This window comes from Chanos chanos, chromosome 2, assembly GCF_902362185.1.
Source record: "Chanos chanos chromosome 2, fChaCha1.1, whole genome shotgun sequence".
Lineage (NCBI taxonomy): Eukaryota > Metazoa > Chordata > Actinopteri > Gonorynchiformes > Chanidae > Chanos > Chanos chanos.
This window is the reverse complement of record NC_044496.1, coordinates 1,090,001-1,116,068: the sequence shown is the minus strand read 5'-3', so window position 1 is coordinate 1,116,068 and position 26,068 is coordinate 1,090,001. Positions and strand designations below refer to the sequence as shown.

At 45.0% G+C, this 26,068-nt stretch overlaps 2 protein-coding genes across 3 annotated transcripts in view; one reads left to right on the top strand and one right to left on the bottom strand.

Moving 5' to 3' along the window:
• Positions 1 to 5,985: 5,985 nt before the first annotated feature.
• On the bottom strand, positions 5,986 to 7,049 carry LOC115806083 (RNA guanine-N7 methyltransferase activating subunit-like). Of its 2 annotated transcripts, none has more exons than XM_030766811.1 (3): positions 6,993 to 7,049; positions 6,626 to 6,796; positions 5,986 to 6,530 (listed from the first exon to the last, which is right to left on the bottom strand). In XM_030766811.1, exons 2-3 carry the CDS (start codon positions 6,793 to 6,795, stop codon positions 6,347 to 6,349), a joined length of 354 nt encoding a protein of 117 aa, XP_030622671.1. In that variant the 5' UTR covers position 6,796; positions 6,993 to 7,049; the 3' UTR covers positions 5,986 to 6,346. The 2 variants fall into 2 exon arrangements, with proteins under 2 accessions (XP_030622671.1, XP_030622673.1); XM_030766813.1 differs by having other exon boundaries at positions 6,626 to 6,800; positions 6,993 to 7,031.
• Positions 7,050 to 7,962: 913 nt separating this feature from the next.
• Positions 7,963 to 26,068, top strand: part of homer2 (homer scaffold protein 2) — a 28,336-nt gene continuing 10,230 nt past the window's right edge. Inside the window, exons 1-2 of the mRNA XM_030765743.1 lie at positions 7,963 to 8,352; positions 17,759 to 17,915. Of these exons, the coding sequence (XP_030621603.1) occupies positions 8,348 to 8,352; positions 17,759 to 17,915 (162 nt within the window). The 5' untranslated portion in view covers positions 7,963 to 8,347. The remainder of the gene's footprint in view (positions 8,353 to 17,758; positions 17,916 to 26,068) is intronic.

The following is a 26,068-nucleotide window of genomic DNA, read 5'->3' as shown; positions in this document are numbered from 1 at the left end:
TCATTCTAATGAACCTACAGCCCTATATGGACAGCTGGCTTGGCCAGTTACTCACAGAAGTGTGTATGGTAGAAAACACCTATTCTGCCATTTCAGTATTGTTATACACACCAACTCAGCACAAGGCAGGACTGCTGATTTGATGGCAATTTAAGCAGTATTTGGCAAAACACTTTTTTTGTCTTTTCACCAACAGCAGTTGTGCTGTGGGATAATTTACTTTTTTTATTTGATATTGCGAGAGCCCTTAGAGAGGGACTCCTCCCAGCATGCACCATGGTTTTCATGTACCTAGTTTTAGTTACCATTAATGTGTTTAGTATACCTTCTGTTGTGTCATATGTTGGGATGCTTCAGGGTGGGATGAGCCTTCAAGTCCTGTTTTTCTAAAAGTAGAAATTGTATAATTCACTGTGAGCAGCGTTACACCTGTAGTGGAGGACAGACAACTGAAATACTATTTTACCAAAACAATGCAATCAGTGGATGTATCCCTGAGTATGCGATATGATCAGTGTGACACTGTAACGTGAAAGATACCACGGCTGATGTCGTAAGTACAGTAATCAATCGTTTACTGTCTGTCCTGTCACATCTGCCAACACATTGCCTGTTAGAGAACCTCAGAGGAGGCAAAGCCTTTATCTTTACCGATCTCTGAAATGTATGTAAAGGTGTCTCTGGCCAAACACTTTTTCTCAGTTACTCAATAATTCAGTCTATCTAACCGACAGATAACTGTAGTTTAACTTGAAACCAAAGCAGCACAGTTTAAACATTCTGGAACGAGTTAATCTGGACCTATTCACAACTATTCACTAATGCCGTCTGGGCAAAACTGTGCAGAACGATTCCCAGCTTTGCCAAAAGCTGCAGTTCCTCAGTCCTTTGGTAGAGGGTGTAAAAGGGCCAGAGTCAGACCAGAGGCCATGTGTGAGCACACCCAGTCTTCACATCCACTCCACGCTGTGGATTTACGTAGTTGAGTGACTCAGTACACCAGGCCCATTGTGTTCAGTGTTAAACATCAGAACAGCGGGGAAAGAATAGATCACATACGTAGCGTCCATCTATGTGTCATACTGATTTCATCTCTCTGCTAACATCCTCAGCGAGAGAAATGAGAACCTCAATGAACCCTGAAGAAAAACACATATTTCATATGTGAGCACAGCCTTGAGCCTCAGAGCTGTGCTTTAAAGAACAGGATTGAGCCTGTTCGTTTTCTCAGTGCTCACCGCCCACATGCCGACAACGGGATCCACCAATTGTCCCTGACTTCTGTTTTTTTCTTCTCCAGCTGCACAGCTAATGTTAGGAATCCAATTCTCTGCCTCTCACTCACTCACCCAGTTACAGCAGGAAACCAGACACACAGACATGAGCCCCATCAAAGCATTCAATGTCTTAGAGATGATTTTTTTTGTAAACAGGGCACACGATTTCTAAACAAAATTAACATGTTTTGCCAGAGGAATGTTTAGAGTAATGCTTAGTTATTTATGGACTTATATAAGGCTATTTAATTAATGAGAGATTCTCTTTTTCACTGTTTCATAAGCCAGTCTTACACACAGACGTTTCACCTGCCAGGTTTCCCGTCTATCACACATGAGGGAAACAGATTTTACATTGCCATCAAATCTCTGTGTCACTGAGGAGCAGGTGCCCTTGTCTGCAGTGGGGTCATGGGTAGGTGCCAGCGATGTCCAGCTGTTAAACCTGATTTAATGACGATGAAATAAACGACCAGATTCAGGACAGGCCAGTAATTATCAGCGTGAACTAATGACACTAACTCTCACCCACTCCACAGAGTGAAGAGTGCTGAGTTCAAACTGCTGAGAATGGCCTGCGTGGACCGTGACGGATCACGTAAGGAAGAGGCCGCGTTAAACAGGAATGCTTTGTGCGTCATTTAGAAAGATCAGATACTAAAGCACAAGTACTATTCACCCTCTGGAAACTGTTGTACTGAATAATTGAATACGTCACGCTGGCTGTGGACTGAGATTTTGACCTTAAGCTCCGCCTCCAGCTGGAATCCAAATCAGAAAAAAAAAAAAAAATCAACATTTCACCTTCAGGCTCCCTCACAAACAGCACTGTAAATAAAACAGATATGTACATTATATATATATGAATGTGAGTGTGTGTTTGTATATATACTAATATATATATATATATATATATATATATATATATATATATATATATATATATATATAAAGCATTCCTCCCTCAGTCAATGCTTAAACTAGACTCCCAGACAAAATGATTTCCTTTATTCAGTAAACATGTGTTTAGCCGGTGCATGAAGTTTTCATTTTTTCTATTTTGTGATCAAAAGAATAGAATCTCTAAGCATGGAAATGTTTTCATGTAGTGTCAGTAGTAGAACTGAAACACAGCCTCCTTTGCCAGAGGGGAAGATGCTGCTTTGAGAGATAAAAATAGATGCTGACAGAGGAGACAGGAGGCATTAGCATATCGCTGCTCACTGTTTCCGTCCAAGACATCAGACACAATGTCATCATCAATATGAGTGAAATATTGAAAAACTGCTGGCTAATCTACCTAGAGTGTGTGTCACAAACAGAGAAATAGATTGGTGAGATTGGTTGTGCAAAAGCATTTTTGTTGAAACATTTAAAGAGAGAGAGAGAGAGAGAACTCTTGATTGCTCAGGTCACATGGCTATAGATGTAGTGTAAAGCAATATATTCACGCTCAGTTGGTCCCCTCCCTGTCCCTCGCCCACTGACACCAGATGTAGGTCGCAGTGTGCTGCAGGGCTGGGGGGTGGGGGGGGGGCAGGACAGACATGAGTGGAGAGCTCTTGAACAGTGGCTGAGTGCTGGAGACACAGCCGCCAGCCCTACTCTTCAGCCCTGTCACAACGCATCCTCCCCAACACACAGCATCAACTCCCACAGCTGAGTGGCTCCAACCAAAGACACTGGAGCTTGGAAAGATGGCCCCTCCCCAACTCTTCCCCTCACTCACACACACACACACAAAGACACATCACTGTTTCATTATTCTTTTTATGATAAAATGGAGGTCTACTTCTATCCCTTTCACTCTCTTGTTTCATTTACCCTTGAGAAGAACACGTGTCTGGTTGAATGGTGATGTTAAACTGCAGCACTGAATGCGACATTGGCCGTGACTCTGCTGCTGCTCCCTGGCTCTGTGGGTTGTCTGGGGCGAAGCTACTTTAATGTCAGTTGACTGTTCTGATGACGAGAGAGAGCCTGCTGTGTTTCAGCGTCATTTCCCTCCACTGTTTTCCTGGCAATGCACCTCACTGCTCTGTCTGTCTGTCTGCCAAAACACCTCACTGCTCTGTCTGTCTGTCTGCCAAAACACCTCACTGCTCTATCTGTCTGTCTGTCTGCCAAAACACCTCACTGCTCTGTCTGTCTGTCTGCCAAAACATCTCACTGCTCCATCTGTCTGTCTGCCAAAACACCTCACTGCTTTGTCTGTCTGTCTGTCTGCCAAAATACCTCACTGCTCTGTCTGTCTGTCTGCCAAAACACCTCACTGCTCCATCTGTCTGTCTGTCTGCCAAAACACCTCACTGCTCTGTCTGTCTGTCTGCCAAAACACCTCACTGCTCCATCTGTCTGTCTGTCTGCCAAAACATCTCACTGCTCCATCTGTCTGTCTGTCTGTCTGCCAAAACACCTCACTGCTCTGTCTGTCTGTCTGTCTGTCTGTCTGTCTGCCAAAACACCTCACTGCTCAGTCTGCCTATCTGTCTGTCTGCCAATACACACTCCACTGCAGATGAGGACAATGGAGGTAGTAACTTAACTCTTTTTTTTTTCTCCACAAAGGCAAGGACTCCACTCTCCTCAGTAACAGAGCAGGGCAGTGAAGCATGGTAAGGCCAGATAAGCTCCCTCACAGAAAACTGGAGCAGTGACAGGAGGCTCTGGTCAGTTTGTCAGAATACACTGTAACACTCAATGTTACACAGGTGGCTCTGGTCAGTTCGTCAGAATACAACGTAACACTCAGTGTTACAAACACTCTGAGGATATAGCTTGAAAAAAAGAATGGAAAAGGTTGTGTAGCTTGGCTGTAAAGTTTCCTTAAGAGTAGATCTCACTCTGACAAAATTAATTACAGCAGGCAGTGATACAAATTATTTGTGATATTTTAGGTTTTCATTGCAGTAATGAGCTATAATTGTAAGCCAAAGTGAGCGTGTTATATTAGTAATGCAGGGGTTACTCACATTAATTACTGTGGGGAAAAAACAGATGTGAGCATCATTAAAAACATCTTCATTAGACTGTGGCTACTACCTCTAAGCAAGTTTCCCCCCTACCACTCAGTTTATCAGCCGTACAGCAGAGTTATTCATGTCACTGCTATTTCCACTCCTGCTCAAGCTGTCTTCTCTCAGCGTAAAAGCTGAGGACCACCCTTCATCCAGACGAGAGATGCTCCAAATGTCCCAATCTGATTTCATACCTGCGAGGACAGCTGCTTTCCCACCTCCCTGGCTCTCATGTAGATCCGTGCTCTCCCCTGTTAAGACATGCTCACATATCCAGGGTTCATGCCGCATATACACCACATTCATTGTGTAAACAGGTCTGCAGTCAGAGGCTCTTTGGCCATGAATATGCATAATTAATATAAATTATGACATGTGAAGACAGGAGGTGAAGAGTGTTCTTACCATGAAAACATATTATTGTATATATTAATATAATGAATTACCATATATTATTGTTAGATTAACGCATTTAAACTTTTCATTTCCCAATGGTGTAAAAATGGTTGGTATTTCTTTTGTGCAACACGAGGGGAAGTTCCTTTTTATTTTTTTCCTCCTCGCCCTGCGTCTGGACCGGCAGGATTCCTCCGAGAAAACGCCATCGACATTTCTTAATGTTTACATGACTGCCTAGCGATGAAAGAACTCCTTTCAGTTGAATTTTTCCTTTCCCTTCCTGATTTCAAAGTCATCGGTCACGTAACATCTCTGATCAAACTGGGGTGGGCTTCACCGTGGCTGAGTGGTTCGCACTGTTGCCTCACAGTAAGAAGGCCCTGGGTTTGAATCCTGTGTGGAGTTTGCATGGTCTCCCCCGTGTTTGCGTTTCCTCCCACCACAAAGACGTGCATGCTAGGATTAGCACTCCTGTCACTGACCAAGACCTGGAGTTGGTCCCCAGGCACCGGCGGCAGCTGCCCACTGCTCCCAGCTCATAGCGTGTGTGCTCACTACTCTAGTGTGTGTGTGTGTGTGCTCACTGGTGTTAGGATGGGTTAAATGCAGAGGCTGCATTTCACTGCTCACTGTATGCGTGACAAAGATTCTTCATATATTTACAAAAGAATATTTGTCACAAATCTTTCATTTCCTTTGGGTTGGAGTTTGAACAGATGGTCTGATGCTTCATTCTGATCCCTCCTTCATCCTAATTTCACCCAATTAGGAATGTAATTACCCCAACCTCTCCTTAATCTCCCCCCTCACGTGGCAGCCACTTCCAGTGAGTGAAGCCTGAGCACTCTTCCTCCAACACGTGTGCCTCCAGCCACTGCACCTCCTCACACACCAACGCCACTGCACTGATGTGATGGTGATGTAACATGTATGTAGGAGAGCGCTTTTCGAGCGGCAATTCTTTCCAACTACGCAAGCGCTTGACTTTCAGTAACGACCAAAGTGCAGAGCATGGGAGCGTGACCCCAGCGGTTCCCCTCAACCCCCAGCAGGAACTCAGACCCTGAAGGCAGGACACACACCTGCACTCGTGCTAATATGACCTTCTGCAGGATTTGCATGCTGCCGTTCACCTTTGACCCTCTGTTCATTTTTGCATTCTCATATGTTTCAACAGCTGCTGCAGAGTATATGCACTTTAACATTAGGGAGTGGATTTCAAAATATTTAATGCACTTTATTCTAAATTTTAAAAAGTATTCTGAAGATGAATTCTACAGTTTATTCAGTTAACAGTTAAGCCTGAACACCAGCCTGTAGTAGCTGTAATAATGATCATGTCTTTAATTATAGCTCAGCATCTCTGATGCCAGAGGACAGACACCATAATCAATCGACATCCGTGCTAACCCCGCGTCAGGGAAACCTGCCCAGACACGTCATCGGTAACGTCACAAACAGCGCGCGCGGGCATATTCAGTGAACCACGGCAACAGTACTGCCAGAAATCAATGTAAATTGTCAGACAATGCAAATTGTCTGCCTATGTATTATCAGTTTTACAACAAATTATCTCAAACAAAAGGCGAGCACATGGCCCGTGTATCAAAGACAAATTAATCAGTCCCCGCAGGATACTGAACAGCAAGGGCGTCAGTATCGTTCATAAGATCTCTGATTGTATGAGTTGTGTCCTTGACCGTAGGAGTTGTGTCGGCTTGATTGCTGCCCACCGCTGTGTCCCCAGGGCCGGTCATGCCGATGGTGTGAGCCACGCTGATCTCCGGTCCACCCCCAGCCTCTGCCCCGTCCCCTGTACGGCCTCTGATCCTGGAATCTGAAAGCAACAAACATGTAATTCGGGCCGGGATCGCGTCCCTCCGCTGTTACGTACATGTAAGCCGATATGTGTAATGAAATAACTGACTTTACCGGTTATCCCAGCCGCGCTGGTGGCCACCTCCACGGCCTCGCCAATCCTCAACTAATGGTGGTGGGTCTATGGTACGCTGAAGGTATTCCTGATACTCTTTATCCTTCGCTGTGAAGCGATGGGCAAACTGTGCCTCGTAATTGTGCGTGGTTTCCTGACAACTGGTCATCCTACCTCAGGGGACAAATAAGAGCTAGTTAACACAGCTAACTACACGTTAAGACACATCCACTTCTAACCGTGCTTAAAAGCTAAGTAGCAACTTACAACGTTGTCTCAAATTATAAACTAGGTATATGCTGCAACTGAAAGAGTCTCTTAAGTCTAAAAACCTCAGCAGAGAAAAAACGAAACTTATCCATATACCTGCAAATGTTCGCGAGGCACACACGCCAGATCCCGCAGCACACCAGACACAGTGAATTGTTTGGTGCAGCACAAATTTCGTCCCCCAACAGCTAATAAACAGCGTTCCGCATTTTAGTTCATTACTCTGCGGAAAACTAATAGCAGATAACTTCTGTACCTCCATCTACTTACAACGTTAAATACATTTAAAAGAAGAAAACGCAGCCTTCTTCTTCATTTATATCCTTCTTTGACTTTGTGAATTCTCATGGGTACAGTTAACTTGTGGTCACGTAACTGTTCGAGTTACGTGACCACTATCAGTCCGCAGCCGTTAATATCTTTGTAAACTGTTCATATTTGTAGGCATTTGTATTTGTTCATATTTGTACCTGATCTGATTCGTGTCTCATAGACTTCAGTAATGTGGAGAAAGGCTTGACTGTGGCCGTGCCTGGTTACATTTTCTCTCTCTTTTTCACAATTAGAAGTTTATAAAAGGGATCAACATCCAAGCCGTTCAACAACAAACCTACTGTTTTTAACACAAACCCTTGGCATTTTATCCGCTAACACAGCAACACTCACACCTGATCCATCTACCAACCATTAAGCACTTGATTAGGTTCATTAAGCTTGTTACCTCCAGAACAAGCGTGACAGTGTGCTTGCTGTCTAATGGGTCTTCACAGGACTACACTGAAGTCGCGCTGGTTTATGAGCAAGAACATATGTAAGTTTCCTTTTTTTTCAATACAGATACCGCTCTCATTGATAAAACATAATGGAAATGTTGTTGCCTCTTTGCATTGCGCGCACCCTGTTGGTCAGGGAATCGTTTTCCCAGGCGACCCGAACTGGAGGTATTAAGTTTGAAGCGGTAGGCTAAATGTGGGAGGTTGTTTTGCTGTGAGCAGGTGGAATCCGCTCAGCGTCGCTGCTGCAGCTCAATATCTCACTCGTAATTCAAGCCCATCGGGAAGCGGACTCAACGGACTAATTCTCCGCGCTGCAGTTAAGAAGACATTGTCATACGTAACATTTTTGAAAAGATATTTTACACGTTACCAAAGAAAACTGCTTTTAGAAAGCTTTCTTCAAGCGTCGTCCGAAAACTTCGTTATTTTAAAAATACGACGACCTCATGAACACAAGGCATGGTGTCGGAGACATAGCTTTTTAGTTCATGACAGAATATCATATTTCAGTTCTGTCGCTGTCTTGTGTTGAGCGGGGCCTGATATGGAGTTAACAAAGAGCTAATGCCAAGTGGATTCATTTTTACTTTACTCCTTTCATATACGTTTTAAAATTTCAAAGGTTCACCTCTAATACAGTTGGCACATTGGAGATTTGTCCCAAAGTACACAGAAATGGGGTAAGTTGACCCGACTCGTGCGAGAGCTGTAAGCTTGAAAGCATGTCATGACATTTGCTTGTTCACGTTCGAGAATTTTTAACAGATCTGTTCATTCATTCGTTGACAGTGAAAAAATATATATCCACAGTAATGATGGCTTAAACGTCTGTGATTGTAGCTTATGCGTACAATGTATGTCAAAGTGATCATGATTTCGTTTTCCTAAAACTATTAAAAAGAAAAAAAGTTAACTTGAAAGAGAGCTTTCACGAGATCGAGATCTCTAACTCGGATTCATTGCATATACCTTGTGCCTTCACTGTCAGTACGTCCGGAGTGGATCCTACATTTGCTCGCATGTTTCCTTTTCTTCTTTGTCACCAGATGACAAACACCAGAATGTCTTCGAGGTTATGACAATACCTCGCTAATGGACATTTACGATTTATTTGCGAACAGCAATTACATCTTTTCCCGGTCTGACTGATAAGCGTTAATTAGTTGAACGTTCTGACTACGGTTAAGGCTCATAATGTAATAGTAAATTTACATTGGAATCTGAATGTCGCTGTGAGTGGAATATCCGCTATATATATATATATATATCTTATATCGGTTTTCTTATTAAATCAAGGTGGGTTTTTTAGCTTTTCTAAAGAGTGGTGAAAACGTCAGGGAGAGAGTCAACATAGCCCACGCATGAGCGAGCCTCGGCTATGCAAACATATGAGTGTATGAGAGAGACTAAATTTGGACGGCGTCCAGTATTTGTCAAGACCCATTGAACTGGGCAGATATTTCGTATTTTACAAGATACAAATATTTCTTATTCAGCAATTGAGTACTACAGTTTAGTACTTTCAGCTAAACTGTGTCGCTTTAGCAGGTTTCTGAGTTTAAGAGTGACCATGGTTTTCAGATGGTCTGCTGGACCGTTTGTGAAACGTACGCTTTGCGGATTGTTGTGGTTAAGTGTTTGAGTTCATCCTGTGGTTGCTTGCCTGGAGATGGTATGTTTATGGAGTTCTGTGTTCGGTGTGGTTCTTCTTTGTGGGCATGAACAACCTGTCTAACTTGCCCAAGAATGATAGCCAAACTCCTTCCCCACACGCGCAAGAAAAGCGGCTGAACTTGTTGGTCTAGGAAAATCAGTGGGTTTACGTAATGCCAAATTAATCGTCATCTAGTCTCGGTAGAGTTCAGCGAGTATGAATAGTTTCGCTCCTGTGATGATACTGCAGCTTGCTCTGATTAGTTTCGTGTGTTACCCGAATGTGGTCCGAGGTTTGTTCCTTGCACACACATTGGCTTTGGACATAAATTTGCCCATATCTAAATCACACTTATCTCCCGCCTTGTCAGTGCTGGTTAATTTGTAAAGTAGCCTATTTAATGCATGGGTATGTTTGTAATATTGTTTAGATCGCTGTAAGCACGGAAACATAGTCCTGTCTGGAAGCTGTCCTGCATTACTGGTGTCTTTCTCTTTATAGACAAAACATTGCTTTACACTTTTATTTAAAAACTGAGTAATTTTCATACAGCTTTTGCATTGGTTTGTATATTTTGTAAATTTTCAAAGTCCCCACACATTGCATTTTCCTCTATGAAAGAGTAAAGTTCATTAACATGGGCATTGATCTGCTCCTCTTCTCTTTTTGGGGGGGGGGGTGACTTTTTCCATAGTGGGTATAGCTCCTGGGTGTTTGTGTGAAGCAGAGTTATAGATTAACTTTATGGATCGAAGAGGCCTTTCACACTCTGGAATATAGCATTTCTCAGTGGCCTACATGGCCAGAGTGAAACGCTGATAAACAGAGAACACAAAGCATAGGTGAATTCCTCTCACATGACACATGGAGGGTTTTGTCCGGTCGCATGGCATCCAGTCAAATCCCACACCCTAATCAATGCAAAGTGTGAAACCATTAATGAAAACACAACTGAACTGTTGTCCGTTGAAGTGAACAGCATTTGGACCCCCTGTTGCCTGCCCATGTAGGAATCACATAAAGGCTTTCAGTAGTGAAGGGTCTATTTTACATGGTGATGTACAGGTGGGAGACTTGCACTGGGATCATTAGTCTTGTAAATGGCTTATCATTGATTCTAATCATCTTACATGATGTGATTTTTGTTGCCTGGAGTCTCTGCTTGGAGTCTCTGAGGGAAATGTTGGTCTATGGAGAACATATGCCAGGTGTCTCTTCCTTGTCAGAGAGAGAGAACTGTTAAGGTCAGGGCAGATAGCACTTAAAGGCTGGTAATCGACAGGGACAAACCTGCTGAGAGAGGAAAGTCGTCTTAGCAGATGGTGGCGGTCACAGCCATCTGCTCTGCGCTGCAACAGTGATCTAGACTATGGGAGCCAATTGTGCAATAAGTGTAGAATAATTGTTTACCCTCTTGTGAACTGGGCCCACAACACCCTGACGGTTTGTTCTACAAATATTGTAATATATGCTGTAAGTGCAGGTGGTGGCCAAGGAAATCAAGCTCCCCCATCAACAGAGCATTGCCTCAGATCACTTGGTATTAGAACATTGATTCCTTTTGGTCAGTTTCATTGTATTCTCTGGAAATCCCAGTGTGTCAGTTTTATAGAAATTGAAATGTGTGTGTGTCTGTGTGTGTGTGGAATGATTCTTTCTCTGTTACAAAATATTACACTGGGTTATAAACTGTCTAAATGTAACAACTACTTCTGAAGAGTATTGAGAATCTTCAGTCATTGCTCCTTATATGTTACCATCCTGTCTTCTTATAGGTTACCATCCTCTGTCTTCACAAGATGTTCCCTGGTTGCATTAAACTAGATTAGGGCTGGACTAGGACTAGTTATTCCCAACTTGATTAGAAGAGTACCTGCAGTCTAGCCTTTAGCAGGTTTAAACATTTAAATCGTTTGTATAATAGTCCTTAACCTCTTGTTTGGCTACAGCCCAATCCAGATTTAATTTTAATGTGAAACATACTTTTAAACAGATTATAACCAAAGCTAAATGTTGAATTTGCTTTGCATCTTAAAGCTGTGAATCAGTGTGTGACTGGTGCTGTGGTCAGTGGATGTGGGCTAGATTTTATTTATTTATTTATTTTATCTGCACTGTTTCACCCACAGAACGTGTTCCCATCACATTCGTGGTCTCTGTTTTTGACCAGAGTTCTGATTCTCAGTGAGGCATTGCCCAAATGCAGAGCACAGGTGCATATTTTCACAGATGGATCAGTCTCTCAGTCACCTGAGACATCCAGCAGTTCCAGTTTGCATGCAGTTAGCCTGAGTGGCATGTATCAGACAGTACATGAGAGAACTTGGCTTGGCTGGTAGTTAGCCATCCTCACACCCGAACAGACAGTTCCGTTCCAGTGCGGAAGATGTGGTTTATGATGGAAACTGTGGTAGATCGTGGTTAAAACTGTGGTTTATAATGGAAACTGTGGTTGATCAAGGCTTCATAGAACTGGTTGAATGACATTCCGTGTGTTGACTATGTGAAGAATCTGTGGAATGTGCTAGGTGGTAAATGTTTAGGATGTCTTTTCAGATTTGAACTGATTACAAAGAGAACCTTCACAGTCCCGGCTGGTGTTCTCACTGCCTTTTCACAGTGTCAGGGACTGTATACTGCACTACATACACTCTAACTGTATACACACTTCACTATACACACGCCCACCGAATACGCACTTCACTAAAGCCGGGACGTACATTTGCTTCTAGAAAAACATGACATGTTTTGGTGGTTTTCTTCACAGAACTAAAATGAAGAGGTGAACAGAGAAGTGGGACGCAGTAGTAAATGAACAGGTTAAAGGTCAAAGAGCTAAAGTCACAATGGAATGAGTTTGACTTAGTCTTAGCACCTGATCAAAGCACGTGACTGAATCTGTGAAGTTTTTCTTCTTTCTCTCCAGAATGAGCTTTGGAAGTGTCAGAGAAAAGACGGCGTCACACAGCACACAATCACAAGTCTCATATGTCACACTGATGAGTAAATGATCAGAGATTCAGGGAGTGTACTCTTAAATCGTTGCTCTAGAGTGCCTCCTGCCACCTTGACTCTGCAGTGAGACAGGCCTTTTTCACTGCCCGCGCCTGACTGCAGTGAGACAGGCCTTTTTCACTGCCCGCGTCTGACTGCAGTGAGACAGGCCTTTTTCACTGCCCGCGTCTGACTGCAGTGAGACAGGCCTTTTTCACTGCCTGTGCCTGTCTGTCCTATGCTGGACCTGGGCTGATTCTGTTTTGGTGTAAAGGCTGTGCTTTTTAGGTAGATGCTGAAACATTTAAACACCTCAGGGAGTTTGTCTTCCCAGAAATCCAAGCAGTCGCACGTAATCTACAGAAGCAGGCGTCTCTGCAGCCGCCACTGCTTTACACAGCTGTAGATGGAAGGGTGCACGGAGCGACTCGGCTCATTCTCGGTGGGATATTTAGAAAGCGTAAGTGATCATTAAACATGAAAACCCAACTTGTCTTGGAGGTCCTCTATACAGTGAGGCTTGTCCAGGCACTGACTGAGTGTCTAAGAGCAGAACTCCCACTCACCAGTAAATTATTCAAATTCACCTCTGTTGGCAGCCACATTAGGGAGGGACCTGAAAATCTCCAAGAAAGTAAAATGTTCTCTTAAACAGCAAAATTTATAAGTTGTATCTTAACTCTCCTTTTTTTCACCGTTTTAGGGTTTGGTTTTGTTTTGTTTTTTGTTTCTCTGTGACGCTACTTAAGTAGCATTACGCTGCGATTCGACTGTGTTCGACCAGATGCAGGCTTTATTGCTCGACCAGACACAGGCTTTATTGCTCTGATATGATCGCAGGGCCTACATATACTGATTACCACTCTGACCTTTGGCCTGTGGCCTGGATATGGTGAAGCTGTGCTTTTTTTGTCGTTACCCTTGGAAACAGGTTCATCTGCATAAAGCCTGATATCCAGACTTTTGTCATGACTATTGTAAATGAAACAGGGGAAAGAGAATATCAGATGTATGGGTGTGAAGCTGTCACTCAGACTAATGAAGGAATAGAGTATTTCACTGTGTGCTGTGTGTGTGTGTGAGTATTGAGAGTATCTGACTGTGTGCTGTGTGTGTGAATATCTCACTGTGTGCTGTCCTGTGCTGTGTGTGTGTGTGTGTGTGTGTGTGTGTGTGTGTGTGTGTGTGTGTGTCTCTCACTGTGTGCTGTGCTCTGTGTGTGTGAGTATTTTGATTCTCTCACTGGGTGCTGTGTGTGTGTGTATGAGTATTGAGAGTATCTCACTGTGTGCTGTCCTGTGCTGTGTGTGTGTCTGTGTGTGTGTGAGTATTGTGACTCTCTCACTGGGTGCTGTGCTCTGTGTGTGTGAGTATTGTGACTCTCTCACTGTGCTCTGTGTGTGTGAGTATTGTGACTCCCTCACTGGGTGCTGTGCTCTGTGTGTGTGAGTATTTTGACTCTCTCACTGGGTGCTGTGCTCTGTGTGTGTGAGTATTGTGACTCTCTCACTGGGTGCTGTGCTCTGTGTGTGTGAGTATTGTGAGTGTCTCACTGTGTGCTGTCCTGTGCTCTGTGTGTGTGTGTGTGTGTGTGTGTGTGTGTGTGAGTATTGTGACTCCCTCACTGGGTGCTGTGCTCTGTGTGTGTGAGTATTGTGAGTGTCTCACTGGGTGCTGTGCTCTGTGTGTGTGAGTATTGTGACTCTCTCACTGGGTGCTGTGCTGTGTGTGTGAGTATTGTGACTCTCTCACTGGGTGCTGTGTGTGTGAGTATTGTGACCCTCTCACTGGGTGCTGTGTGTGTGAGTATTGTGACTCTCTCACTGGGTGCTGTGTGTGTGAGTATTGTGAGTGTCTCACTGGGTGTGACTCTGCATGGTCTCAGTACTCAGGGGAAAGTTGTGGGGTGAGTCAGGGATTCATCCTTCTCTACCTGTGAGACCTACACTGCAGGGGCGGCTGTGGGGGGGGTTTGGGTGGCCTGTGGGGCTGCTCTGTCACAGTCAGATGTATTAATAAATAAGTATTTTCTGGAACATTCTGTGTTTGAGGGATTTTTTTAGGGACCAACGTTTCTAACCTCAGGCCCTGCAGATCTGCAAGGTTTTGGTTTTTTTTTTTTTCCCAAATCCAGATTTGGCAGATTTGATCTGATCAGAGCTTTGATTAGCTTTAGGGGACGTCCTTCTGATGCACTACATCACTAATGTGTGTCGGACATGTGATGCTGGTAAATGTAGCATTAATCTGTTTTAATATAAACGACCCACGTTTGGAGAGGAACTGTATCTCGCGTGGTTTCATCCATCTTTGAGGGCTGTGATTGACCTGCTCTCTCTTCACAACTCAGCCTAATGCTTATTTATGATCTGTAATCAGCATGTCATTAAATAAGTAGCCCCACACCTCACTGCGAGCCTTAAGACCTGGAGCTTTAAATGGTTCAGGTTTGTTTATGCGAGGCGTCTGTCAGAGCGCTGTGCTCTGATGGTCTTCTGTAAAGAGTTCAGGGGCGTGAGGAGGTGTTGTGCATGTGCGTTCCACAGAAGCCTTCTCAAATTCCTCTTATCTAGAGTAGGCGGTGCAGCTGACAGAAATCCTGTGTGAGGCTTGCCTGGTTGTGTGGGTGTAGTTACTCCAGATGACTGGAAAATGGGTTTACCGTGTGGAGTGTGTGTGAGGTTCGCCTGGTTGTGTTGGTGTAGTTACTCTTGCTGACTGGTGGATGGGTTTATGGTGTGGAGTGTGTGTGAGGTTCGTCTGGTTGTGTTGGTGTAGTTACTCTTGCTGACTGGTGGATGGGTTTATGGTGTGGAATGTGTGTGAGGTTCGTCTGGTTGTGTGGGTGTAGTTACTCTTGCTGACTGGTGGATGGGTTTATGGTGTGGAGTGTGTGTGAGGTTCGTCTGGTTGTGTTGGTGTAGTTACTCTTGCTGACTGGTGGATGGGTTTATGGTGTGGAGTGTGTGTGTGTGTGAGGTTCGTCTGGTTGTGTTGGTGTAGTTACTCTTGCTGACTGGTGAATGGGTTTAAGGTGTGGAGTTTTGTTTGAATCCACACTGATGTTGTGGCTTTGGAGATCAAAGTTAACATCCACACAAACGCATGTCTTCCTCCCTGATCCAGGACCTGCTGCCTCAGAAAAGCATAAATCCTGTGAAATAAAATATGGCGGTAGAATTGATTATAATGGACACACATAGATTAAGAGAAAATCAAATTCAATTGTTGCGTTTTTGAAGGAAAACGATGTTGTTAAATGTTTTGATTTCCATGTGCAAATTCAAAACTGATTTAATGAAGACTGTGTAAGGTCATCTACATTAAGCAATAAGCATCTTTCTCAATCCATCAAAACCAAGGCACTGAAATTCTTTAGTGTGTGCTGCTGAGTGACATCGTTGTGTTTGTGTGTGTGTGTGTGTGTGTGTGTGCACTTTAGAGACGAAGATTAAAGTTGATGTCCTTAGTGCAGGAGTTGGGTTGCTGACTGGTGGCGTGTTTAGCCCATGTTTACTAAGTACAAAAGGTCCATAGGGAAAAGAGAGTGTTGAAAATGAGGGACGAGGCCAGCTGACAGGGTCCACACACACACACACACTCACTCATACACACACTCGCTCACACGCACGCACTCACTCTCTCACACACACACACACACACGCACACACACTCGCTCACACGCACGCACTCACTCTCTCACACACACACACACACACACACGCACACACTCTCGCTCACACACGCACACACTCTCGCTCACACACACGCACACACACTCACATGCACACACACACGTATGCAGAGCAGTGCGACTGGTATGTTGTTAAGATTGACGGCACGTGTACGGAGAATGAGCTCTTCACAATTCATGACCTTTTCTTTCAGTAAAATTAAATGTGTAATTAAATGTAATTATGTTTTAAATACTTCATAGTTCACTGAGATAATGGGTGATAAAGCAGCAGTGCAGATTACGGAGATAATGGATGATAAAGCAGGGTGCAGATTACGGAGATAAGGGGTGATGGAGCAGGGTGCAGATTATGGAGATAAGGGGTGATGGAGCAGGGTGCAGATTACGGAGATAAGGGGTGATGGAGCAGGGTGCAGATTATGGAGATAAGGGGTGATGGAGCAGGGTGCAGATTACGGAGATAAGGGGTGATGGAGCAGGGTGCAGATTACGGAGATAATGGATGATAAAGCAGGGTGCAGATTACGGAGATAAGGGGTGATGGAGCAGGGTGCATATTACGGAGATAAGGGGTGATGGAGAAGGGTGCAGATTATGGAGATAAGGGGTGATGGAGCAGGGTGCAGATTACGGAGATAAGGGGTGATGGAGCAGGGTGCAGATTATGGAGATAAGGGGTGATGGAGCAGGGTGCAGATTATGGAGATAAGGGGTGATGGAGGAGGGTGCAGATTACGGAGATAAGGGGTGATGGAGGAGGGTGCAGATTACGGAGATAAGGGGTGATGGAGCAGGGTGCAGATTATGGAGATAAGGGGTGATGAAGCAGGGTGCAGATTACGGAGATAAGGGGTGATGGAGCAGGGTGCAGATTATGGAGATAAGGGGTGATGGAGGAGGGTGCAGATTACGGAGATAAGGGGTGATGGAGGAGGGTGCAGATTACGGAGATAAGGGGTGATGGAGGAGGGTGCAGATTACGGAGATAAGGGGTGATGGAGCAGGGTGCAGATTACGGAGATGATGGATCATAAAGCAGCAGCACAGATTACTGTCACCTTTCAAAGCTCTTTGGCCCTTTGTTTTATTTATTTCAGATTTGCCACAGGAAAATCCATGGAGTTAAAGTTGTTTGTATATTCAACACTGACGCCCTGATAAAACTGTTATGTATTTTTTCCCAGACGGTCTTAAGGCCCAGACTGGTGTAAAACACAGACGTCAGACAGAAAGTGACAGGATTCCAGGAATCCCATGTGAAGTGAAATCTCTCTTTCAGTAACATTCTCAAGATAATGATTAATTGACTGAGTAACTGCTCTCTCTGGCAAATTTATTGTTATTATTATTGAAAAGTAAAATTTAATCATGTAATCATTTGAAAGCAGTTGCAAATAAAGCCAGTCTACACATTGTCCAAAATCTCTCTGCTGTCCCAAATTCTGTTTTGAAAGTGCTAGATAACTGAAGTGTGTGTGTGTGTGTGTGATGCTTGGCAGGTGCTGATGTGTTAATAACTCTGGGTTGCTGTGTGAGTGTTGTGTGTGCTGGAACATTAACACTTCCTGAGTTCTGCGTTGGGAGTTCTCTTAGCGACTGTCACAGCTCTGGTCCGTTCCCATCTTAGCCCAGCATTTCTCGCCTTTTATTTATTTGTTTATTTATTTGTTTGTTTTTAGTGTTTGAGGTCTCATTCTTTGCTAAGTTTAACTCTAATGTGTCTTTCTCCGATTCTGTGCAGGGAGCAGCCAATCTTCACCACGCGGGCTCATGTCTTCCAAATTGACCCCACCACCAAGAAGAACTGGGTCCCTGCGAGCAAGCAGGCCGTCACCGTCTCCTACTTCTACGACAGCACCCGCAACAGCTACCGCATCATTAGCGTGGATGGGTCTAAGGTAAGCACAGAACACACACACGCTGGGCTGTGTGTGAGCCTCTCCCAAACCCAAAACAGCTCCACACAAGGGGTCATTTCTTCACCTCACGGATCATTAAGAGTGAGGAGGCGTGACGTTAATCCCAGTCTTACTGTGCGCTATCCAAAGTGAGGACTTTGATTTGTGCCGCGGGTCATACGGTTTGTCAGCTGGGTAATTTTATGCTTTGTAGAACATCTGATTTCTGCGGTTATGAGAGAATGCCCACACTTAATCCTCTGATTCACACCCGTGTGTTCTTCACGGATTTTCTTTCCTTTTTGGTCTGAAGCTGGAGATGGGAGTAAGTCAGTGAAAACTCAGAGGCGCCCCGTGATTGTGGCCTGGTTCTATGATTACACACAGTTACGACCCTGAGTGTGGGGCAACTGCCCTCTGACTGGTCTGACTGGTGCTTCAGGCAGTTCCACAGAACGCCTTAAAAGGGCTGGGGGTTCCAGGCAACAGGCTCATTCACCGGTCTAAATTAAGACCAGTTCACTCAGATTTCCCCTGCATTGTGGTTACATGGGACGCGTCGTGCAGGGCTCTTGACTCTTAAGCTGTGAATTATCCCAGCCCTGTCAAAAGACCCGCAGGACTGTTCGCCTGACGCGCTTTTGGTGCTGACGTTAAAACCGTTCTCTGAGGATCAGGGATATCACATCATTAATGTTGATGTTTCGTTCGCGTCTCGCGGGCCTCTGTTGATCTCTGCCCAGCGCCCTCGCAGGCTTTGCATTATGCGTTTCCATGGAGATTTCCCTCCCGTGTGCGAGGGGCTGTTTGATTCTGCTGAGATGTGTTGGCAGGGAAGACTGTCTGGCCCACCTGTCCCCCCCCCCCCCCCCCCCCCCCGGACATTTTTATTCTCCCTGTGTTTTTGAGTTCTAGTCTTTTCAGCTAGTTTATTTCACCATGTCTGACCCAAAATGAGTGTGTCCAGTGAAAGTCACTTTGGAATCCGGGCGGTCTCTTCCTCGCTGTGGTCCGTGTGCTGGGCAGAGAGGATCTTCTGTGCGCTCCTGATTTAGCTTTGGCGGTTTGCCTGTGCAGGCTAATCTTCACTGCGGCGGTGGAGACGCCGGTGTTTTGGGCTCTGGTCTATAAGCTGACACTCGACCGTGTTTATACCGTTGGACTGTATGATGTCTGTGTCACATCATTCTGAAAATTCGATAATATTTCACTGATTCTGTATGACATGTGATAACATGCAGCGATTTCACACACCATACATACACATATGTAACACAAAACACAAAGCCTAGTTAATATACACACATATATATACAAACATGTGTATAACACAAATCAGAATGAAGACATAGTAATACACACACATATATACATACATACATACATACATACATACATGTATGTAACGCAAATCAGAATAAAGACCACCTCACACGCACACACACACACACACACACAGGCATCCATATATGAGACAAAACAGAATGAAGTCTACTGAGCCACAGTCCTGTTAGTGTGCACTTCTCCTCCATACCTCCCTCTCCTCCATACCTCCCTCTCCTCCATACCTCCCTCTCCCCATACCTCCCTCTCCTCCATACCTCCCTCTCCCCATACCTCCCTCTCCTCCAAACCTCCCTCTCCTCCATACCTCCCTCTCCCCATACCTCCCTCTCCTCCATACCTCCCTCTCCTCCAAACCTCCCTCTCCTCCATACCTCCCTCTCCTCCATACCTCCCTCTCCCCATACCTCCCTCTCCCCATACCTCCCTCTCCCCATACCTCCCTCTCCTCCATACCTCCCTCTCCCCATACCTGTTGACATACTGTCAGTAACAGACTCGATTTCAGTTTCACAATGCCGGCACGCTGCCTTCATCTAATCCACTTGTCTTTGACCACTGCTACTGTAGTTCACTGGAAAACCGAAATGTTCCCAAGCAGGAGACCTGAAGGATATGAGAGGGTCCTCAAGCTCTGGCTTTGCGGTCACCATACTTAGGAGGCTGCGTCACTGAACACGTGCTAATTCAGTTCTTAAGTCACGGCTCCGTTATTGAATCCGAGAGGAAATTGAGTTTTTTAATTTTAGTTCCGCGTACAGAAGAGAGCGCACAATGCATCTGGTCAAGTATCACTTTATTTGCTAACACTTCGGGCCGTCTTCCGGAACCGCGTCACGAGACCGTGGACGTTTGTATCGCGGTCTCGGTTTCAGATCTGTTCGTTTGTATCGCGGTCTCGGTTTCAGACCTGTTACACCTTTAGTGTTCATATATAAAATGTATAGAACTGTAGGTCAGTAATAAGAGTAAACACAGATCATTTATAAATGATCGCCTTTTTTAAATCATTCGGCCCTTAAACCCAAACATGGCTGTTCTGTAGTAATGAGATGTTCTCTATGACACTAGACTATAATCCAGTGGAATATATAAGCATGTCTGTGATAAACACGGGGAATTAGTTGGCTTTTTCAGCGTGGTCTGATTACACAGGAGATCGCGACACATTCTCTGTCTCACACACCTCAGATGCAGACGGTGTTTCTGTCTTTCTCGTTTTGGGATTTGAGTAATTGTTTCAGTTTAAGCCCTGTTTTTTATTCCACATTCAGTAAGGTGTTTTAATGATGTATTTGGTGGGTTTGAGCGTTGACGTCATCTCTTTCATCTGCCTGAGCACAAATCTCAGCACTTTAATGAGTTAACAGGGAGCCTCTGAAAAGCGATGTTTAAACAAGGCTTTTCATTTGATCTGTTCCTCACGTCTCTGACGTGTTCTATCAGGTCCTAATTGTCTTTTCTCTGCTGGATTTTCTCATGTGTTCTCTGTTATGGAAATGACGTTTTTTTTCTCCTATCCTCCACACCCACTGCCCCCATGTCATTTACATTACCAGCAGTGTGAAGATGGTTTTTTGTTTGTTTTTGTACTTTTTTTTGTCTTTGGCCTGTTTGGGTAATCTTGAGCATGGACTTGAGACAGTGCCCACAGTGACTGTAGATGGTGATCTTGGTGTGAAGACTGTCATTAGTGTGGGCCTAAGACGGTGTGTTTGACTGTAGATGGTGATGTTGGTGTGAACATTGTCATCAGTGTGGGCTTAAGACAGTGTGTTTGACTGTAGATGGTGATCTTGGTGTGAACATTGTCATCAGTCTGAAGTCCTCTCAGCTCTATCTGCTTTGCCCCTGTTCAGCAGGAGACTGTACTCTGTGCCTGTGGCTGGCATCCACAGCCTGGCATCCATAGCCTGGCATCCACAGCCTGGCATCTGACAGGCAGGAGGAAAAGCCTCTCACCGGGTGTGTAATCTTTCCCGCTCTGGGAACCTGTCAGATGTCTGTAATCCCCCGTCCTCAGGTTGGCCTCTCCCGCCGGCTCTCAGGCGCACCTGTACGAGCCACTCACCTGACCCAAACCCCCCAGCGTTCGAAAAAAGCCACGGAGTCAGGCTGCAGGGCAGTTTTAACGAATACCACATCACACAGGGCGCATAGGAGCCCTGCTAATCTCTGATGGTTTGAAAAATTTGTTCTGAGTCGGTGTGTTCATGCCTGATAGCGCCTAGACCAGGCCTGCTGCAGTTAGACACACTTAAAGAATGTGCTTTAGATTTTTAATCCTTTCAGTACTTAATACAGCAAATCTCTGCATACAGATTCTGACAGAAATGACACAAGGACAGTCAGCCTGTACGATGAGAATAGAAAGCGTTTAATCACAACGGAAAATGCATCATCTTCAGCAATTTCATCACACATGATAGCGAGTGACAGTTTTCTGGCTTCTTCAAAATGTAGTGCAGGGTTCCACTGAGAGACAGGCTAATATAATGTGTGCTTGCATGTATGTGTGTGTCCGTGTCCGCACGCACATGCGTGCCACGCCCTCGTCTGTGACATTTAGCTGGCCCCTCTGTGAGCGCCTGTGTCTGTCTGAGAGCTCTGTGTGTGAGCAGTGTGTGTGTGTGTGTGTGTGCTCTATGGATATGAGCTGTGTGTGTGTGTGAGCTCTCTGGATGTGAGCAGTGATGTTTTCACCATGTCAAATCCAGCACTTCATTTGCCCTGTTTGTCTTACAGTAATGCCAGTGTACATGGCGCTAGTGAGGCGAGTTCAAGCTGCACAAGTCCACTGACTGTACAGCGATGACAGGGGCTCTGTAAAGTCACGGGCTGTAGTGGGCTGTAAAGTCACGGGCTGTAGTGGGCTGTAAAGTCACAGGCTGTAGTGCGCTGTAAAGTCACGGGCTGTAGTGGGCTGTAAAGTCACGGGCTGTAGTGAGCTGTAAAGTCACGGGCTGTAGTATGCTGTAAAGTCACGGGCTGTAGTGGGCTGTAAAGTCACGGGCTGTAGTGGGCTGTAAAGTCACGGGCTGTAGTGAGCTGTAAAGTCACGGGCTGTAGTATGCTGTAAAGTCACGGGCTGTAGTGGGCTGTAAAGTCACGGGCGGTAGTGGGCTGTAAAGTCACAGGCGGTAGTGGGCTGTAAAGTCACAGGCTGTAGTGTTGTAGTGGGCTGTAAAGTCACAGGCTGTAGTGGGCTGTAAAGTCACAGGCTGTAGTGTTGTAGTGGGCTGTAAAGTCACAGGCTGTAGTGTTGTAGTGGGCTGTAAAGTCACAGGCTGTAGTGTGCAGTGATGATAAACCAGGCTAAGGCTTATTTTCAGTAATAACTGAAAAGCCCTTTTTCCTCTGAGCAGTGTAATGACTAAGAGGTGTTCATAGGTGAACTGGTGTGTGTGTGTGTGGGGGGGGGGGGTGTTGTATGACAGCACAGGCCAGTTTGCCTCCATGACCTCCATACACAGGTCACCTGATCCAGCCCGTGTCCCTGCCCCCCGCCCCCGCAGCTGCCACTGTCAGTAGCTCTCAGTGACTCCACAGACAGGACTGCGTGACGGGCATACTCAGCCCCCACCAACCAACATCCATCTCCACCCCCTCATTCTCCACCTTCTTTATCCTCCACACCAACCATACTCAGCCCCCACCAACCAACATCCAACTCCACCCCCTCATTCTCCACCTTCTTTATCCTCCACACCAACCATACTCAGCCCCCACCAACCAACATCCAACTCCACCCCCTCATTCTCCACCTTCTTTATCCTCCACACCAACCATACTCAGCCCCCACCAACCAACATCCATCTCAACCCCTCATTCTCCAGCCTCTGTATCCTCCAGTCTCTGGGATTTCATCACACAACCTTACTTCACTGCTGTCTTCACCTGACTCTGTTACACTGAGTGAACATTACATTGTGTTGTGTTACAGTACGTTATGTTACATTACATTGTGTTACGTTACAGTACATTGTTACATTACATTGTGTAGCGTTACAGTACGTTATGTTACATTACATTGTGTAGCGTTACAGTACGTTATGTTACATTACATTGTGTAGCGTTACAGTACGTTATGTTACATTACATTGTGTAGCGTTACAGTACATTGTTACATTACATTGTGTAGCGTTACAGTACATTGTTACATTACATTGTGTAGCGTTACAGTACGTTATGTTACATTACATTGTGTTGCATTACAGTACGTTATGTTACATTACATTGTGTAATATTACATTGCAATTTGAATATTCGCCTAAGCAAGAGTTTGGATACTAATCAGGCAGATTGTTTTTACTGAAACAGTAATATGGAATTATCCGTTTTGCGTTCTGTGTGGTAGTGGGGTAGATTTGGAGCTGTATGTTAGCATAGGAATCAGGAGACATTTTCTGGTCTTTGTTTGGAAGAGCTGATCAGGCATTGAGTCATCGGCTCGGAGCCCAGTTTGACTCAGAGTGGAGCACTGAAGCTGCAGTGGGCGGCACTGAGCAGAAACTGGACTCTCTGTCTCTTAGACATTACATTCCCCTGCTTAACTCCAGAGGTACTGGCCATTTGACCAAGATTTTATGAATTTCTCGTTTTTGCGGAATCTCATTCGTGTTAGAATATGTCAGAACTCTTTCACTGCAGTATTAGAACTGCATCCTTAATACGAAGGAAATTTGTGTGTGTGTGTGTGTGTGTGTGTGTGATGTGTTGAGAGCTGGAGTTGAAGTGTGTGACTTAGGGTGCATGAGGACTGAGGAGGGAGAGAGTGTATGGAGATATGAAGAGAGAGAAAGAGAGAGAGAGAGAGAGTGTGTGTATAGAGAGAGAGAGGGAGTGTGTGTATGGAGAGAGAGAGGGAGTGTGTGTATGGAGAGAGAGAGAGGGAGTGTGTGTATGGAGAGAGAGAGAGAGAGTGTGTGTATGGAGAGAGAGAGAAAGAGAGAGTGTGTGTATGGAGAGAGAGAGAGAGAGAGAGAGAGAGTGTGTGTAGAGAGAGAGAGAGAGAGAGAGAGAGAGAGTGTGTGTATAGAGAGAGAGAGAGAGAGAGAGAGAGAGAGAGTGTGTGTATGGAGAGAGAGAGAGAGAGAGAGAGAGAGAGAGTGTGTGTATGGAGAGAGAGAGAGAGAGAGAGGGAGAGAGAGAGAGTGTGTGTATAGAGAGAGAGAGAGAGAGAGAGAGAGAGAGAGAGAGAGAGAGTGTGTGTATGGAGAGAGAGAGAATGTGTGTGTATGGAGAGAGAGAGAGGGAGAGAGAGTTGGAGTATATGGAGAGAGAGTGTGTGTGTATGGAGAGAGAGTGTGTGTGTATGGAGAGAGAGAGAGGGAGAGAGAGTTGGAGTATATAGAGAGAGTGTGTGTTTATGGAGATGGAGAGAGAGAGTGTGTGTGTGTATGGAGATGGAGAGAGAGAGTGTGTGTGTATGGAGATGGAGAGAGAGAGTATGTGTGTATGGAGAGAGAGAGTTGGAGTATATGGAGAGAGAGAGAGTGTGTGTGTGTGTGTGTGTGTGTGTGTGTGTATGGAGATGGAGAGAGAGAGTGTGTGTATGGAGAGAGAGAGAGAGAGTGTGTGTGTGTGTATGAGATGGGGGGAGAGAGTGTGTGTGTATGAGATGGGGAGAGAGTGTGTGTGTATGAGATGGGGAGAGAGTGTGTGTGTGTATGGAGACAGAGGATAAAGACCAATGCGGCTTTGGTGATGTTGTCAGTACAAAGTGGATTATTTCTTTGACTCGGAGTCTGGTGTGTTGATTATCTCATTCCCCAGTGTTGGAGCCGGAGTGGGCCACGGATTAGCCACAGTGCTGCTCTCCTCTCAGCCTGCTGACTCCTCACCCTTACTCCTCACCCTTACTCCTCACCCTTACTCCTCACCTTTACTCCTCACCCTTACTCCTCACCCTTACTCCTCACCTTCACTCCTCACCCTTACTCCTCACCCTTACTCCTCACCTTCACTCCTCACCTTACTCCTCACCCTCACTCCTCACCCTTACTCCTCACCCTTACTCCTTTACTTTACTAGTAAACAGCTCATTGTTGCTTTTGCTCTGTGCTAACTCTCTTCATTATCGAACGGAGTGCATGTTCGATTAGCAGACACGGGACATCAGCCATGTGATTGACAAGTTAGACAGGACACTCTCTCCAGGGGGTCAGGGCGGGATCATAATCCCTGACCCGCTAAAACACGATCACACGCTGCAGAAAACACGCACGCTGACATTACAGGCAGACTAATGTGCTCTTTACCCTGGGACGTGGATGGTTGAGCCTGTTTAGTGTGGATTTAACACTGAGCGTGGTCTGCTGGTTTAAGCTAGAGGTCTAAGGTGAAGGGCATTCCTAGCTGTTAATCACTAGTTAATGTGAATGAATGTGATGGAAAGATACTTTCTAGAAACTGTGTGGAGCTGTCAATCACTCAGTGCAGTGTAGTGCTGCTCAATTATGGCAAAAATCATAATCACGATGATTTTGGTCAATATTGAGATCACGATTATTTAACACGATTACTCACTGACTTTGGAAACATCATGCATTTATAAAAAAAAAAACCTTTTTAACAGTGGATTTCCGTGAACTTCAAATATAGTTCAACTGAACAACAAACAAAAAAATAAGTGTAAAAAATTAGATAAATCAATAAAATAAATAATATATAATACATATGCTGTATATACATTTAAATAAAATGATTATTGTGCCTCATTATTTATCTTGTTTTCATAATGGTTGGAATCCAAAATCGTAATTGAAAAATAGCATTGGCTGTGTGGGCCAGCCCTGGTGCGGAGAGGC

Bases quoted from the DNA above. Each gene is read 5' to 3' on its own strand.
- LOC115806083 (XM_030766811.1), bottom strand. From the start codon at position 6,795: ATGACCAGTTGTCAGGAAACCACGCACAATTACGAGGCACAGTTTGCC. The intron at 6,531-6,625 runs GTAAAGTCAGTT...TGTTGCTTTCAG, and splicing joins CAGCGCGGCTGGGATAACCG to ATTCCAGGATCAGAGGCCGT.